This window comes from Symphalangus syndactylus, chromosome 9 (assembly GCF_028878055.3).
Source record: "Symphalangus syndactylus isolate Jambi chromosome 9, NHGRI_mSymSyn1-v2.1_pri, whole genome shotgun sequence".
Taxonomy (NCBI): Eukaryota; Metazoa; Chordata; class Mammalia; order Primates; family Hylobatidae; genus Symphalangus; species Symphalangus syndactylus.
Window position 1 is genome coordinate 59,376,105 of NC_072431.2, and position 18,652 is coordinate 59,394,756.

At 50.0% G+C, this 18,652-nt stretch overlaps 1 protein-coding gene across 1 annotated transcript in view; it reads left to right on the forward strand.

Moving 5' to 3' along the window:
- The first annotated feature begins 1,234 nt into the window (after nt 1–1,234).
- Nucleotides 1,235–18,652, forward strand: part of MUC12 (mucin 12, cell surface associated) — a 44,910-nt gene continuing 27,492 nt past the window's right edge. The window contains 4 exon segments of the mRNA XM_055294505.2: nt 1,235–1,304; nt 3,491–3,525; nt 4,189–4,398; nt 12,293–12,430. Of these exon segments, the coding sequence (XP_055150480.1) occupies nt 1,235–1,304; nt 3,491–3,525; nt 4,189–4,398; nt 12,293–12,430 (453 nt within the window).

An 18,652-nucleotide genomic window follows, 5' to 3' on the forward strand; every position in this document is an offset into this window, starting at 1 on the left:
TTTGATTGGAGAACAGGGATTTCCAGAGGCAGTGCTGTAGGAGGATCGTGGGAGCACTCGTGTCTCCCAGGGAGGAAGGAGGGGGTCTGTGGCCAGCCCTTGGGGACCATGACGTTCCTCATAGAAAACACAGAGGTTGAGGGGACCCATTTTGTTGGAGAGTGACTCGGGGCAGGAGCCACTTGGGCTTTGTCATCTGTGCTCTCCCCACCCCCACCACTGCCCTGACCTTGACACTGGGGGCTTAGGGAGCAATTAGACCCCTGGTGCTGGTTCAGGGAGTTGGGTGGCCCAGGGGCTGGGGCTGCCTGGTCCAGCCACCTTTTGCAAGGATGGGTAAAGCTGAGCCTTCCCAAAGATCTTGATTCCCCACAAGGCCCCCAAACCCTGATAGCAAACTCACACAGCAGAGCCTGTCTACGCTGGCGCGGGGCCCTTCTGTTCCTGCTGTTGTGGGCAGTCAGGCCTGCCTGAGGAGTCGAGGGTGATCAGAAATAAGGTGCCCCCTTGGGTCTTTTGGTGTGGGCTTGGGAGAGGCCCCTGTGATCTTTGCCCTGGGCAGGGACGGGCCATGGCCTTTCGTCACCTCTGTGTCTGGCCAGGGGTGGGGACCAGGACCATAAAGTCTCAGGTGTGAGTGGGCACCCCGCCCAGGAGAAGGGCTGGAAACTGGGGACCCCAGGGAAAGGCCTGGACATTTGGCAAGGACCATGTTGAGGTGGGGGATGGGGAGGGATGGCTGGAAGAGAGAGGGGCTTCTCGGGGGTGGGAGTGGAGGGTCCTTGACTTGGTCTGGCCTTTTGCCAGCTGCCCCTTCCACGGTTCTGAACTTCTCCCTCCATGGTCACCCGCTCCCCGGTGCTTCTTGGCCCCCACCTCTTGTCACCAGTGGTGTGCTCACACCTCTAGCCTCCGTCCCTCCCTCCTGCGCTGCCCCACCCAAAGTGCCTCTGACTTCCGCTGAAAGAGAGGGACCCTAGCTCAGGGCGGTCACTGTTCCAGGACTTATAAGGGAGAAGGGTGGACAGGCTGCCCTTTGTCCAACTCCCCGTGGTCACCACGCGCCACCCACCCAACAGCATCACCTCACCTCTACCCTGGGACAGGCACTGCCCTGCTTCAAGGCAAAGTTCTCTGGGGTCCTTTTTATAGCTGATCCCTTCCTGGGAAGCTTTCATTTCTTGGTCCCTCCTGAGGAGGGAAGACGGGCAGCCAGGGGCCCGTTCCCCGGGAGATGCTGGTGATCTGGATTCTGATGCTGGCTCTCCGGCTCTGCACGTCCGTTACTGCTCTACCAACATCGGGTGAGTGCTCCTGGGCTGATGCTCCGGGTCCAGTGCTCCTGGGTGGTCATAGTACATGCCCCTGCCTCAGGCAGCAGGGCTGCAGGTGGCCTCCTCCCCTTTGCATGGCAAGGAGCTGCCACAGGGCTGGAGACCTGTGCTGTGACCTCATCTTGCCTTGGGGGTGCTGAAGGGGTCACTGTGGAGACCTGTAGGTGTCTGTGGTTGTGCAGGGGATGGTCTGCACACAGCCCCTGGCCAAGGGGCGGCTGAAATCCACAGCTTCTGCTCTCCAGGCTCCCCCCGGGAGAATGAGGGGGCTTTTGTCACATAGACAGTGGTCTCTGCCTGCCCTCATCCTGGGGGCTTTATCTGCTGGAGGGATGGGTCTTTGCAAACCTCACAGAGGCACTGCACATGCTGCCAGCCCTGGTCGGGAGAGAGGGAGTCCAGAGGGGTGTGTGACAGTATCCTCCCTTGACTTGGAGTAGCCTCAGGTGCACCCGGGGAATCCCCACCAGTTAAATGGCTGACGGGGCCAGGTGTGGTTGCTCATGCTTGTAATCCCAGCACTTTTGGAGGCCAAGGCGGGTGGATCACCTAAGGTTGGGAGTTTGAGTCCAGCCTGGCTAACATGGTGAAACCCCTCCTCTACTAAAAATACAAAAATTAACCAGGCATGGTGGCACACACCTGTAATCCCAGCTACTTGGGAGGCTGAGGCAGGAGAATCACTGGAACCTGGGAGGTGGAGTTTGCAGTGAGGCAAGATTGTGCCACTGCACTCCAGCCTGGGTGATAAGAGCAAAACATTGTCAAAAAAAAAAAAAGAGAGAAAGAAAGAGAGAAAGAAAGAAGGAAGGAAGGAAAAAGAAAGAAAGAAAAAGAAAGAAAGAAAGAAAAGAAAAGAAAAGTAAAGAAAAAAGAAAAGAAAAGAAAAGAAAAGAAAAGAAAAGAAAAGAAAAGAAAAGAAGGCTGCCAGTTGCGGTGGCTCGCCTGCAGTCCTAGCACTTTGGGATGCCGAGGCAGGCAGATCACGAGGTCAGGAAATTGAGACCATCCTGGCCAACATGGTGAAATCCCAACTCTACCAAAAATATAAAAATTAGCTGGGCGTGGTGGCGCACGCCTGTAGTCCCAGCTACTCAGGAGGCTGAGGCAGGAGAATCACTTGAACCCCGGAGGCAGAGGCTGCAGTGAGCCGAGATTGCACTACTGCACTCCAGCCTGGCAACAGAGCGAGACTCTCTCAAAAAAAAAAACACAAACAAAAAAGAAAAAAAACAAACCTTGGGTGAGGGGCTGTGGGAGGAGACAGAGGCTTGGGGATCTTTGCTCAGCCTGGTGGTGACTGTGTCTGAGAGATGACTCTGACCCGCTGATTTCCCTCATACAGAACAGACTTTCTGATTCCTTTCTGGCAGGGGTGGACAGGGATGAGGAGAGGTGAGAGAGGGAGACCTTGAGTTGAGGCTGTGGGGTGGGCAGAAGGGGTGGTGAGGGGGCAGGGGAGCTGGGGTGGGGGTCTCTGGAGCCCTGCAGGACACCTTCGAGGTAACCCACCAGGGAAGTTCCACCATCCTCCCAGCCAGGGACTCAGGCCCTCTGAGGCTGCCTCTGCCAGCCAAGCCTTGACAGATGAGACTTCCTTTACCCCATCCGGACATGTTGGGAGAGAGGTACAGGCAGGGAGGAGCTGAAGGGAGAGTTCCAAGGGCTGGAGTGATGAACTCTGTGGATTTGGGGACATTACAAGAGTTTATTAATAACACATAGATTCCCTTTAAGTTCATATACAGGAGTGGGAAGCTGTGGGCCTCGATGGGTCTTAGGAGGGGTCCTCCCCATCCCTGCTCCCAAGGCCTGGCCCACCAGATCTCTGTAGTCAGATTATTCAAGGAGAGGGTGATGGAGGTGATGACAGCGATGATGAAGGCCCCAGGAGTCAGCGGGTGGCATTGCCTCTGTGTACCCAGCCGAGTGTTAGAGATGGCCCCCAAGCGACCAAAAGCCCCCGTCCCTCAGGTGCTTATAATTGTGTGGCAGCGATAACACAGGTGAATCCCTTAGTGTGCAAAACAGTCAGAAAAACATCTATCTATGGCCAGTGCAGAGAGCAGGAGGGAGTGAGGCCAGGCAAGTAGGGCCACTCCGGAGGGCTCTGGAAGGTCTGATTAGATCCAGAGACGCCTGCCCTCCTCTTGCAGAGGGCTCTGCTGTTCACAAAGCCATTTCCCAGCAGGTAGCTCATATGATTGTCACCAGGCGGACTGTGTAAGGAAGTCGGGGCAGATGAGGATATGGGGGCTCAGAGAGGATGAGTGACTTGCCTGGGGCAACACAGCAAATAATGAACACGGCCACCACTTGACAGGGGATTTGCGCCCCACACCCCTCCTCCCCTAGAAGACCCCAGTTCTCTGCACCAGCGCTTCTCCACCCCTCTAGAGGAACCCAGTTCTCTGCAAATCATCCCCTGCTCTGGGAATGGATTCTGGGTCCTTGGGGAGCAGTTCAGATGTCAGATCAGAGATGACCATTGGCATCTGTAGCTTTTTTGTTGTTGTTGTTGAGACAGTCTCCTCTGTCACCCAGGCTGGAGTGCAGTGACATGATCTCCACTAACTGCAACCTCTGTCTCCAGGATTCAAGAGATTCTCCTGCCTCAGCTCTGGAGTAGCTGGGACTACAGGTGTGTGCCAACATGCCCAGCTGATTTTTTTGTGTGTTTTTGGTAGAACAGTGTTTCACCATGTTGGCCAGGCTGGTCTTGAGCTCCTGGCCTCAAGTAATCTGCTCACCTCGAACTCCCAAAGTGCTGGAATGACAGGTGTGAGCCACCGCACCTGGCCCAGCATCTGTAGCTTTTCTTCCTACTCTCTGCACCCTCTTCTGAGTACTCCAGGGCACACTGTGGACTGGTGAGGTTTTGGAGAAGCAGACAGTCAAGCAAGGGAAGACCACTCTGAGAAGGTAGAAAAATCATTTCTACAGCTCTGCAGGGGAGCTACGGTGTAGGAATGCCCTGAAAGATGAGGAGGCATGTGCTGGATTGAGCGTGATGTTTGCTGGGGAGAGTGTGGTGGTGCTGGTACATTTGTGGATGACAGGAGCAGTAAGACCAAGCTGAAATGTTTAGATATCACAGGAACCTCTGTGGGCTGAGTAGAGCTGGGGATGCCTCTGTAGGGCAGACCAGCATCAGAGAGGCCATTGAGAGGCACCCAAATCCATCCTGGGAGGAGGACATGAAAGCCCAGCTGAGAACCCAACTCCCCTGGAAATGGGGGCTCCACCTGATGGTTGGCTGGGGGACGCTGAGATAGATGGTCTAGGAGGCTGTGTTAACTGGGAGAGGAGCCTCTTTTTGCTGGATGACAAAGGTCTCCAGTTGAGGCTGTGGAGTTTGGGGTGATGGTGAAGTTTCTGGGTGGAGCTGTCCTGGGCTTCTAGGATGGGTCCAGCGCCATTGCCCCAGCCCCTACTACAGGCTGAGGTATGAAAATGTGAGTGCTCACCACGAACTAAATCAGCCGGCACCTTGGTCTTGAACCTTGCAGCCTCCAGAACTGTGAGAAATAAATCTTTCTATTTGTTTATTTTTTATTTTAAGAGATGGGGGTCTTGCTTTGTTGCCCAGGCTGATCTTGAAGTCCTGGGCTCAAACCATCCTCCCACCTCAACTTCCTAAAGTGCAAGAACTATAGGCATGAGCCACCACACCTGGCCAATTTTTATTGTTTAAGCCACCCAGTCAATGGTATTTGCTATGGCAGCCCAAGACGACTAAGACAGGCTCCCTTCAAGATTTTTCTCTTCATCAGCTGGTTGCAGTGGTTCATGTCTATAATCCCAGCACTTTGGAAGGCTCAGGTGGGAAGATAGCTTGAGCTCAGGAGTTTGAGGCCAGCCTGAGCAACATAGTGAGACCCTGTCTCTACAAAAAATACCAGAAAAAAATTAGCTGGGTGTGGTGGTGTGCACCTGTAGTCCCAGCTACTTGGGAGGCTGAGATAGGAGGAATGCTTGAGCCCAGGAGGTCGAGACTGCAGTGAGCTGTGATTGTGCCACTGCATTCCAGCCTGGGCAACAGAGAGAGACCTTGTCTCAAATAATAATTATAATAATAAAAAATTTAAAAATCGGAAAAGAACTCTTTATCTTTGATATTATGGCGTGTATTTCTACCATCTTCATTTGAAAGAGGCTTCTTGAGAGGCACTGAGAGCCACCCTGGAATAAGAGATGGACAGTCCAGGAGGCTGTATTGACTGGGAGGACAGGAGCCTCTCTTTGGTGGAAGACAAGGGTCTCCAGCTGGGCCTGTTGAGTGTGGGATGACCGTGGGGTTTCTGGGGGGAGCTGTCCTAGTGGCCTGGGGCTCCCGGACGAGGGACACAGTCTAGAACTCTACCTTCTCCAAGTGCTGCAGAGGACACAAAGGCCAGAAAATGCCAGAAAAATGCCAGGGACCCACATGGGGACTGGAACCGGTATCCTGTTTTGTGTACATGAAGTTGCACAGTGTTCCTAGTAAGGGTCGGGGAGGGGATGGGCTAAGGGACAGGGACCAACTGTCTGCTCTGGAGGGGTGGGGCCAGGGGTCTGAAGGGGTCAGCGCTCTTTAGCTTAGAAAGGTGAAGCTAGGGGTGGAAATGGTTAACATCTATAAAACTGGGAAGAGAGTGGTGGAGGTGAGAACAGATTTGTTCACAATAGACAAAGGGGCAACCTTTGAAACTCAAGTGATGTAAAAATTGAAGCAATAACAAGGAGTGCTGTTTTATACAGAGAGTAATAGACTTACTCATTCAGCAAACACCAAAGGCTGGCTCTGCCTGGGCAGGTGCTCTGGATGAGGCAGGGTGAATAAACAGTTTACAGTAGAGTTAATGAGATGGGATTGGGGCAGAAACGGCCACAGTCCAATCTGCTGCTGGAGCTATGAGAGGGGGCCCAGGGCTGGAGGGGCACAGAGGGGGCCTCCGGGGCCCTTCCACCTGGGCTGATGAGGGTACAGGGAGAGGCAGCGTTTGAGTTTGGTGGTGGTTTAGTAGTACAGGAAGGAAGTATTATATTAACAGATGCTCAAAGGCCTTAGACAAATTCAGAACTGCATTGTCTGAACTTCCACAGAGCTAGGGAAAGAATTGAGATATTGGTAATCAGATTCCCTCAGGAAGATCAAATCTTGGGGTGGTAGTGGGATGAGCTGGGGTCACCCACAGCTATTTGGGGTGTGGAAAGGCCCAGAGACCCCCACACCCCAGTTGGAGAGGTCAATAGAGACCCGATAGTCTGAGTATCATATTAATATTAAAAGTGGGCCAGGCATGGTGGCTCACTCATGCCTGTAATCCCAGCACTTTGGGAGACCGAGGTGGCAGGATCACTTGAGGGCAGGAGTACAAGGCTAGCCTGGGAAAAAATATTTTTTAAATAAAAAAATTAGCTGGGTGTGGTGGTATGTCTCTGTAGTCCCAGCTGCTCAGTAGGCTGAGGGGAGAGGATCTCCTGAATCTACCAATTCCAGGCTGCAGTGAGCTAGGATCACACCACTGCACCCCAGCCTGGGTGACAGAGCAAGACATTACCTCTTAAAAATAAAAATAAAAAATATATGTATTAAACATTGCAAATATTCGGCCAAGTGTGGTGGCTCACGCCTGTAATCCCAGCACTTTGGGAGGCCGAGGCGGGTGGATCACGAGGTCAGGGGATTAAGACCATCCTGGCTGACACAGTGAAACCCCGTCTCTACTAAAAATACAAAAAATTAGCCAGGCATGGTGGCGTGTGCCTGTAGTCCCAGCTACTTGGGAGGCTGAGGCAGGAGAATGGCGTGAACCCAGGAAGTGGAGATTGCAGTGAGCTGAGATCACGCCACTGCACTCCAGCCTGGGTGACAGAGCGAGACTCTTTATCAAAAAAAAAAAAAAATTGCAAATATTCATTGAGGGTTTGCTATGTGCTGGACACTTTTATAGTATTATCTCATTTAACTTTCACAACATTCCTAAGAAGAAGGATGTGTTACTGATTTTGGGTTTTTTATACATGGGGAAACAGGCACAGAGATGATAAATAATTTGCTTGGTGGGGCGTGGTGTCTCACGCCTGTAATTCCAACACTTTGGGAGGTCAAGGCAGGCAGATCACGTGATGTCAGGAGTTCGAGACCAGCCTGGCCAACATGGTGAAACCCCATCTCTACTAAAAATACAAAAATTAACTGGGCATGGTGGCAGGTTCCTGTAATCCCAGCTATTCAGGAGGCTGAGGCAGGAGAATCACTTGAACCCTGGAGGCAGAGGTTGCAGTGAGCCAAGATCGGGCCACTGCACTCCAGCCTGGGTGACAGACCAAGACTTCATCTCAAAAAAAAAAAAAAAATTGCTCAATGCCACCCATTCATCAGTTGGAGGAGCCAGGATTTGAACCTAAGCCTTCCAGCTCCAGGGTCCCCATTCTTTACCACTTGCTGTAATTGGGGATGCCTATGTGTATGCGTCCCCTAGGTCTGCCAAAATAAATTAACAAACACTACTTGGTGGCTTCAAGCAACATAAATTTATTCTCTTACAGTTGTGGAGGCCAGAAGCTTGAAGTCAAGGTCATCATGAGTGCCACATTCCCTTCAAACGCTCTAGGGGAATATCTCTCCTTGCCTTTTCTAGCTTTTTTTTTTTGAGACTGAGTGTCTTTCTGTTGCCCAGGCTGGAGTGCAGTGGTGCAATCTCGCCTCACTGCAACCTCCGACTCCCAGTTCAAGCAATTCTCCTGCCTCAGCCTTCTGAGTAGCTGGGATTACAGGCATGTGCCACCACGCCCAGCTAAGTTTTGTATTTTTAGTAGAGACGGTGTTTCACCATGTTGGTCAGGCTGGTCTCGAACTCCTGACCTCGTGATCCACCCACCTTGGCCTCCCGAAGTGCTGGGATTACAGGCATAAGCCACCACACCTGGCCATCTTCTTCCTTTTTTTTTTTTTTGAGACGGAGTCTTGCTCTGTCCCCCAGGCTGGAGTGCAGTGGCGCGATCTCGGCTCACTGCAACCTCCGCCTCCCGGGTTCATGCCATTCTCCTGCCTCGGCCTCCTGAACAGCTGGGACTACAGGCACCCGCCACCACGCCCAGCTAATTTTTTGTATTTTTTTTTAGTAGAGATGGGGTTTCACTGTGTTAGCCAGGATGGTCTCGATCTCCTGATCTCGTGATCCACCTGCCTCGGCCTCCCAAAGTTCTGGGATTACAGGCGTGAGCCACCGCGCCCGGCCTAGCTTCTTCCTTTTTAAAAAATGTTTATCTCGTTATTTAGAGGCTAGAGTATGAGACTGGCTAATTTTTGTATTTTTTTTCTTGTAGAGACGGGGTCTTGCTATGTTGCCCAGGCTGATCTCAAACTCCTGGGCTCAAGCGATCCACCGGCCTCGCCCTCTCAAAGTGCTGGGACTACAAGCGTGAGCCACCGCGCCCGGCCAGCCTTTTCTAGCTCCTGTTGACTCCTGGTGTTCCTTGGCTTGTGATAACATCACTCCGATCTCTGCCTCATCATCTCTGGACATCTTTCCTGTATGTCTCACCTCTCTCTTTTCTCTGACAAGTATTTGGATTTAGGGGCCATCCTAAATCTGATCTTGAGATCCTTGACTTAATGACATCTGGAAAGCCCCCATTTCCAAAGAAGGTCGCGTTCCCAGGTACCAGGAGTTAGGACTTGAGGATATATTTTGGGGTGATCCTATTCAATACGCCATATCATGCTTTAGCCTCAACTGGTGGCTCTTGCTGTTAAGAAGCAGTGACTGCCTGCTGGCACTAGAAAGCCGAGAAGTCCATCCACCGCCATTGGTGTGTGCAGGGGTTGGGGTGGCCCCAGCTCTATCTCAACCTCCACAACTCAGCCAGGAGCCAATGACCTTATGGAAAAGGAATAGACCCAGGCTACCTAGCTCTTGTGTGGCAGGGCAGAATGTGCACCTAGAACTGGGGGACCCCAGCTCATCCCAGTGCCTCCCATAACATTGTAGAATATTCTAGAGTGATCAGGGTGGCCAGAACAGGCATCATTTACTCTCATTTTCCAGGGGGAAATGGAAGTTCAGAGAGGTTCGCTGGATTGCACAAGGTCACACAGCGGTGTACAGGTTGGTCTTGGAGACATAGCAAGGACCCTCCCTCCACACACCATGAGGGCTCCCCACATTGCCACTGCCTCTTCAGGGGAGCTGCCACTGGGGACTTCATTGACTGATTTTGTCACAAGCAGAAATATGTCCTGGAGGTGGCAGGAGACAATTTCAAAGCTTGGTGATGGTCTTCAGACTTGTCCTTGAAGAGCCTTCTAATGTGTGTCCCCAAAAATGCCACGATGCGAAAGATTTGCCTGAAAAACCAGCTGCCTTAATTAAATAATAATCTATTTTATTTCAGAGACAGGGTCTTTCTCTGTTGCCCAGGCTGGAGTGCAGTGGCACAATAATAGCTCACTGCAACCTCGACCTCCTGGGCTCAAGTGATCCTTCTGCCTCAGCCTTTCAAGTAGCTGGGACTATAGATGTGCACAACCATGCACAGCAAATTTTTAAATTTTTTGTACAGATGGGGGTCTCGCTATGTTTTCCGGGCTGGTCTTGAACTCTTGGCCTCAAGCAAATCTCCTGCCTCAGCCTCCCAGAGTGCTGGGAGCCATTGCCCCCAGCCTTAATCTTTTTAAAGAAAAATCCAAATACATGTGGAATGTAGAAGCAGTAAACACTGTAAATGGGCAAGAAAGGACTCAACTTAATTCATTTAATGAGATACCATGTCATTACTTTCACACAGAAAAAAGCTACCAAACTTTACCTGCTTAGCAGGAGAGGAAGCTGGCATCTTTAATGACCAGTGGCTGCAATGTAGGCAAATAGGCAATTTTTGTTAAGCATTTTGACTGCAAAGGTCTGGGGAATCCCAGCTTGGAAATTGTCACCAGTGAATGATTTTCCATGGGTTCTCCAAGGGGTGACATAAGGCATACCTATAATAAAATAAAATAAAATAAAACAATAAAATAAAGTAAAATAAAATAAAATGAAATGAAATGTATATAGGCAGGGCACGGTGGCTCATGCCTGCAATCCCAGCACTTCGGGAGACCAAGGTGGGCGGATCACCAGGTCAAGAGATCGAGACCATCCTGGCCAACATGGTGAAACCCTATCTCTACTAAAAATAAAAAAATTTAGCTGAGCGTGCTGGCATGGGCCTGTAGTCCCAGCTACTCGGAAGGCTGAGGCAGGAGAACTGCTTGAACCTGGGAGACGGAGGTTGCAGTGAGCCAAGATCGCACCACTGCACTCCAGCCTGGGTGACACAGCGAGACTCTCTCAAAAAAATAAAAATAAAGTAAAATAACATATATATATATATATATATATATATACACACACATATATTTATATAACATATATACATATACACACATACATTTATATATTCACACACATTTATTGTGTTTTAAAAATTATAAAATGAGGTGTGGCGGTGCACGTCTGTAGCCCCAGTACTCAGGTACTCAGGAGGGAGGGAGGATCACTTGAGCCCAGGAGTTCCAGGCTGCAGTGAGCTAGGATCTCACCACTGCGCCCCAGTCTGGGGGTACATTGAGAACTTGCCTCTCTCTCTTTTTTTTTTTGTTGTTGTTGTTTTGTTTTTGAGACGAGTCTCACTCTGTTGCCCAGGCTGGAGTGCAGTGGTGCCATCTCAGCTCACTGCAACCTCCACCTCCCAGATTCAAGTGATTCCCCTGCCTCAGCCTCCCGAGTAGCTGGGTCTATAGGCGCGCCACCACACTCAGCTAAATTTTTGTATTTTTAGTAGAGATAGGGTTTCACCATGTTGGCCAGGATGGTCTTGATCTCTTGACCTCGTGATCCCGCCTGCCTAGGCCTCCCAAAGTGCTGGGATTATAGGCATGAGCCACCATGCCCAGCCTGAAAAAATACCCCCTTAGCCTTAACATTCAGATAAACATTGTTAACGTTTTATTTCTATGTATTTAGATTTATTCTATGGACGGTTTATATTTTAATGGCTGATTACTATTCTATTCTATGGAATACCACAGTCATATAACCAGTCCCCTATTTGTCTATTCTTGGACATGTGTACCTCTGTTTTTTACTATAATAAGTAACGAGGCAATAAACATTCTTGTATAAATTTTATTTTATATCTGCATCAGATTAATTCAGGATGAATAACTAGAAATGTTATCGTTAAAATGATATCAGCAGCTGGGTGTGGTGGCTCATGCCTATAGTTCCAGTGCCTTGGGAGGCTGAGGTGGGACAGTCACTGGAGGTTGGGAGTTGAGACTAGCCTGGGCAAGATAGTGAGACCCCATCTCTATAAAACATAAAAAATTAGCTGAGTATGGTGGGGCCTGTGGTCTCAGGTACTCTGGAGGCTGAGGTGGGAGGATCATTTGAGCCCAGGAGTTTGAAGCTGCAGTGAGCTAAGGTTGTGCCACTGCACTCCAGCCTGGGTTACAGAGTGAGACCCCCAACTCCTAAAATAAAAAAAAAAAAAAGTATGACTCTTCCAATGGTCCCTGATGCATATTTTCAAATTATCCTTTAGAACTATGATGCCAAGTCAACATCACATGAAAAGGCCCCAACCAACACCAGCTATTATAGTCATCTATCATCATGATGGGTGCAATTTGATAGACGAAGAAGAAACCATATTTTGCTGTGTTTTGGATTTCTTTGCTTCCTGGTGAAATTTGTATGCTTTTTCCTTCTCTTGGGCTTGTTGGCTATTTGAGTTTCTTTGGAGAAGAAGCTCAGTTTTCCTTTGCCCAGCTTCCTTGTGGAGCACCCTGACCCTGGAGGTTGACCTGTGGAAGGACTGCCACACTTGCTCCATTACATCCTTTGGGGACACCGTTGCCACCAGAATCCCAGGCTGGGAGGGGTCTGAATCTCTTCACCCAGAGCACGGTTCCCTTGTCCCTCCTGCAGAGAGTGAAGAACCTTGGCTTGGTGGAGTTTGCCAGCCTGGGGGACGACGGGGATGGCAGAGCCGAAGCCTTTAGCCTGGGGCTCCCACTTAGTGAGCAGGCAAGGGCTGCAGGAGCCGGAGAGAAGGAGCATCAGGAGGTGAGGGTGTCCTAGGAACTGAATGTGAGATTTCAGAAAGAGGAAGGGCAGCTGGATGAGATGGATGGGGATTCGGTCACTTGGAGCTCAAGCTTGATGTGACCTGCGAGGGCAACTGTTGTGGAGATGTGAGTGGTTAAGGACAAATTGAATGGTAACAAATCGGAGAAAATGGTGTGAATCCAGGAACAAAGGCAAAAGAGAGCAGGTGTGTTCAGAATAGTCCCCTGCATTCCACAGAGTGTCCCTGCCTTCTTTGGGTCCCTCGGTGGCCCACCATGTCACTGACTTGGCGTCACCAGGCTCTGTCCCTCCACTGCCCCTTCTTCTTTGGCCTCCAGGGCACAGCTGCTGCTGCTTTTTTTTTTTTTTTTTTGAGATGGAGCCTCATTCTATTGTCCAGACTGGAGTGCAGTGGTGCGACCTCAGCTCACTGCAACCTCTGCCTCCCGGGTTCAAGGGATTCTGCTGCCTCAGCCTCCGGAGTAGCTGGGACTACAGGTGCCTGCCACCATGCCCGGCTAATTTTTATATTTTTAGTAGAGATGGGGTTTCACCATGTTGGCCAGGCTGGTCTCGAACTCCCGTCCTCAGGTGATCCGCCTGCCTCAGACTCCCAAAGTGCTGGGATTACAGGTGTGAGCCACCGTGCCCAGCCTCCAGGACACAGCTTCTAAGGCACAGTTGGGATTATGGCTTTTTACTAAACTTAGTCAAGTCCAAACCCATTTCTAGGCTGGTTCACACCCACTTTCCTAGCTTCCCTCTGCTTTACTGTCTTCCCTCACCCCAAACACACAGTGAGCACTTTTACTCACCTCTGGGACCCCACACATGGTGTTCTCCTGCCCTGAAACCTTCCCCTTCCTCCTTTTTATTCCTCTAGCCCTTTATTGGGGCTAAAAGTAAAAGTCATTTTTCTTTTTTTCTTTTTTTTTTAGAAACAGGGTCTTGCTCTGTTGCCCAGGCTGGAGCTCAGCGGCCCAATCATAGCTCAGCACAGTCCTGAATTCCTGGGCTCCAGTGATCCTCCCACCTCAGCCTCCCAAGTAGCTGAGACTACAGGGACACAGCACCATGCCTGACTAATTTTTTGTTGAAATGGGGTCTCATTATACCGCCCAGGCTGATCTCAAACTCCTGGGTTCAAGCAATCCTCCCCCCCTTGGCCTCCCAAAGTGCTGAGATTACAGGCATGAGCTGCCACATCTGGCCTTTTTGTTTTGTTTTGTTTTGTCTGAGATAGGGTCTTTCGCTGTTACCCAAGCTGGAGTGCAGTGGTGCAATCATAGCTCACTGCAGCCTTGAGCTCCTGGGCTGAAGCAATTGTCCTGCCTCAACCTCCTGAGTATCTGGAACTGACTACAGGTGCACGTACCACACTGGGCTAATATTTAAAATTTTTTTGTAAAGACAGGATCTTGATATGTTGCCCAGGTTGGTCTTGAACTCCTGGCCTCAGCTAATCTTCCCACCTTGGCCTCCCAAAATGCTGGGATTACAGGTATGAGCCACCACACCTGGCCAAAAGCCATCTTTAGAATGTGCTTGAATTCTGTTATAATCTGAGTGACCTTGGAAATTATGTATCCTTAGAACCTTGATTCCTATGTAAAATAGAAATAGCGGCCGGGTGTTGTGGCTCACACCTGTAATCCCAGCACTTTAGGAGGCCAAGGCGGGTGGATCATGTGAGGTCAGGAGTTCAAGACCAGCCTGGCCAACATGGCAAAACCATGTCTCTACTAAAAATACAAAAAGTAGCCGGGTATAGTGGTGGGCACCTGCAATCCCAGCAACTTGGGAGGCTGAGGCAGGAGAATTGCTTGAACCTGGGAGATGGAGGTTGCAGTGAGCCGAGATCCCGCCACTGCACTCCAGCCTGGGCAACAGAGTGAGACTCCGTTAAAAAAAAAAAAAAAAAAAAAAAAAAAGAAATAGCCGCATCCACCTTGCAGACTTGTGATGTTGTGATGTTTATATTTGGTAATGAAGAAAAAGCATGCTTTAGACTTTCCAGCACTCACTGACTCATTCACTGAGAAAGTCTAATTGAGCCTCTACAGGGCCAACTGAACAGGGCAGAAATGTTCTCTACCCTCACGGAGTTCACAGCCTACAAGGGCAAAGACATTCCTAGGCAGTTACAGAATCACTGAGTTCCAGTTAATATGTCCTGTGACAGGGCGAGTACAGGAATCTGAACCATATCCAGTAAATGCCAGCTCTCCCCACCCCTGTTCATACCTCATGAGTCGTTACGGAGATGACCATAAACTTCCTTTATATGCTTTTTCATTGTTTGACTTGTGACAACAGACACATTCTACTTTTATAACTTAAAAATTCCAGTAAAATTTATGAGTAAACCCAAGAGACTCCTGTTTTTAAAAGAAGAAGGAAAAAATGACAAGTGAAGTATCACCTCCTCCTGGAAGCCTCCCTTGATGACAGGCAGGAGAGTCCACCCTGCTGCATTGAGCCCTGCCCTGCCTTCCTGCGGGCCTCTGCTGTCTCCTCGTTGTACTGAGGGTCTAGGAGCCCCCATGAGGGGCAGGGGGAACATCTGCCTTTGATCTTAGTGTTACCAGATGGCACCAGGCTCTTGGTGTCCCAAACAAAGAACTGGATATGACACATACAAATAGCAAAGCAAGCAGCAAAAGTTTGTTATGTATAGTATTACACTGTCAAAGAGAGGAGAGCGGACTGATCTCTGCGAGGTGAGATCAGCATCAGTTTGGTGTACTTTGCATCTTTTTTTTTTTTTTTTTGACAGAGGCTCACTCTGTCACCCAGGCTAGGGTGCAGTGGCATGATCTTGGATCACTGCAACCTCTGCCTCCTGGGTTCAGGCGATTCTCCTGCCCCAGCTGCCAAGGCGCCCGCCACCATACCTGGCTAATTTTTATATTTTTAGTAGAAACAAGGTTTCACCATGTTGGTCAGGCTGGCCTCGAACTCCTGACCTCAGGTGATCCTCCTGCCTTGGCCTCCCAAAGTGGTGGGATTACAGGTGTGAGCTACCATGCCTGACCACTTTGCGTCTTTTTATGTGTTTTTGGGTTTTTTTTCCTTCTCTTCCCGAGGCCGTCTAATCTTTAGCCAGCATCTGCGTTTTGATTGACAGGTGTGTCACTTAGTTACTTTGGCCTTTGTGTGCTTGTTCATAGCCTCCATCTCATAATCTTAAGTACAGGCATGATACGCAGTCCACGTAGGTGAGCTGTAATGAGCTGATTATCATACAGGGTTATGTTAAAGATACTTTTTCTCTCTAACGGGCATGCCTAGCCCTGAGGAGCTACCCCTTACTTGTTTGGTCTGGATCTTGCTGGCCATGGGATCTCCTTTTTATTTTTTTGAGATGGAGTCTCACTCCGTTGCTCAGGCTGGAGTGCAGTGGCTCACGATCTCGGCTCACTGCAACCTCTGCCTCTTGGGTTCAAGCGATTCTCCTGCCTCAGCCTCCTGAGTAGCTGGGATTACAGGCACCCGCCACCACACCCAGCTAATTTTTGTATTTTTAGTAGAGATGGGGTTTCACCATGTTGGCCAGGCTGGTCTCAAACTCCTGACCTTAGGTGATTGAGGGCCTTCCAAAGTGCTGGGATTATAAGCATGAGCCACTGCGCCCGGCCAAGGGGAGCAGAGTTTTAAATGATAACTTGGTAGGTCGGGGCAGCCAGTGAGTCAGGAGTGCTGATTGGTCAGGGATGAAATCACAGGCAGTCGAAGCTGTCTTCTTGCACTGAATCAGTTCCTGGGTGGGGGCCACAAGATCAGCTGAGCCACTTTATTGATCTGGGTGGTGCCAGCTGATCCATCAAGTGCAGAGTCTGCAAAATATCTCAAGCACTGATCTTAGGAGCAGTTTAGGGAGGGTCAAAAATCTTGTAGCCTCCAGCTGCATGGCTCCTAAACCATCATTTCTAATCTTGTGGCTAATGTTAGTCCTACCAAGGCAATCTAGTCCCCAGGCAAGAAGAAAGTCTGCTTTGGGAAAGGGCTGTTACCATCTTTGTTTCTTCCAAAGTTAGTTCAGCCTACTCCCAGGAAGGAACAAGGACAGCTTGGAGGTTAGAAGCAAGGTGGCGCCGGTTAAGTGAAATCTCTTTCACTGTCTCAGTCATAATTTTGCAAAGGCGGTTTCAGCTGGAGGGCTGAGTTTTCCTGTGGGTGCAAAAAGGCAGGGTGGCTGAGGATTGTGGTGGCCTCCGGGCGAGACACAGAGGAGGTTTTTAAGAGGTGATTGGGGGAGGTGACCTCAGAGACCAGGAGGCCAGAGGAGTCCCTCGCTCAAGTGAGGGAGGAAGCCTGTGGGAAGGAACACCCGCATGAGCCTGTTTTGAACCCTGCCACCCTCACTTTGGTGCTGGCCTATCCTCTGCCATCCTCTCTGACCCTTGTACTCAGGGCTCAGAGATGCCCCACCTCCACCTTGGCAGCCCCTGGAGCTCAGACCCTCCACTTCCATCAGGTTGAACTAGACAAAACTTAGCTCATAAACCAGAGGATTGGGCAAAACCACAAATGTCCACTGACTTCAAAACAAACATGTGGCCGGTGTGTGCCTCAAGCCTGTAGTCCCAGCACTTTGGGAGGCCGAGGTGGGAGAATCACTTGAGGCCAGAAGTTTGAGACTGGCCTGGGCAACATAGCAAGATTCCATCTCTAAAAAAAACAACATTTTAAAATTAGTGGGGCATGGTGGCACACCCCTGTAGCCCCAACGATTTGGGAGGCTGAGGCAGGAGGATCGCTCCAGCCTAGGAGTTTGAGGCTGCAGTTACTCCAGCCTAGAAGTAGGATGGTGATATAGTTTGAATATTTATCCCTTCCCAGATCTCATGTTGAACTGTAATCCCCGGCCTAGGTAACACAGTGAGACCCAGTCTCAAAAAAAAAAAAAAGCCATCAAAATCCAAAAATCTCCCCCAAACACCAAGCAATCTTTTCCATCTTTTTCAAAAAATCTTTGGAATTTTAACTGGAAGTTAGAATTCCAAAAAATCTTCGGCATCATTTCCTTTGACCTGAACTGCATTGATCAATGATGTGATAGTGCTCTGTCTACCCCTCCACCCCGGCCTTCCGTCCTGGTCCAGCTCCTACCCTCTGCCTGTGACTGTGTATCTTTTTCATGACTCTGTGCAAATGGGGCCATCTGGGATGGCAGAGGGTGCCTCTGCTCTGGAGGACTGAACCGTCTCCTCTGCCAGGGGCCAAGGTTGGCCTTCCTGAGACAAGTGAGAAAAATGCAGCTCCCGGCATCTTGGAGATTGACAGATGGGACAAGAGGCCACACACCCTGTCCTTTCAAGGAAGTCCCTTATACATCATCCTGTAGAATTCCTAGTAACTCCTGGGCTGATGGCACTTCTGTCACAAATTCTGTGCATATACAATCTGATTCATTTTATAGGCAGGATGAAGAAAGCCAGGGATTATATGTCCATCTTACATAGGAAAATGGAATCCTACATGTACTGTCCCATGTTCTAAGTAGCACAGAGAAAATACAGTAGCCCCTCCAGTCCAGGGCCGAGATAATGCTTTTTTTTTTTTTTTTTTGAGATGGAGTCTCGCTCTGTCACCCAGGCTGGAGTGCAATGGTGCCATCTCGGCTCACCACAACCTCTGCCTCCCTGGTTCAAGCGACCCTCCTGTCTCAGCCCCCCAAGTAGCTGGGATTACAGGCGCATGCTACCATGCCTGGCTAATTTTTGTATTTTTAGTAGAGATGGGGTTTCGCCATATTGGCCAGGCTGGTCTTGGACTCCTGACCTCAAGTGATCTGCCTGCCTCAGCCTCCCAAAGTGCTGGGATTATGGGCGTGAGTCACTGTGCCCAGCCTAGCTAATCATTTTTTTTTTTTACAGTTGTAGTCTTTTGAGTGGGCCTGAACCAGGGTGCAGGAGGCACTCCATGGGCAGGCTACGAGGGCTGCAGGATGACCAGGTAGAGGTGGCAGTGTTCCAAGAAGGATGATGATAGCCTTTGAATATTTGTCCTCACCCAAATCTCATGTTGAGTTGTAGTCCCCAGTGTTGCAGGCGGGGCCTGGTGGGAGTTGTTTGGATCATGGGGGCAGATCCCTGTTGAATGGCTTGGACCATCCCCTTGGTGATGAGGGAGCTCTCATTCTGAATTCACACAAGATCTGGTCTTTTAGAAGTGTGTGGGCTTGGCGCGGTGGCTCATGCCTATAATCCCAGCACT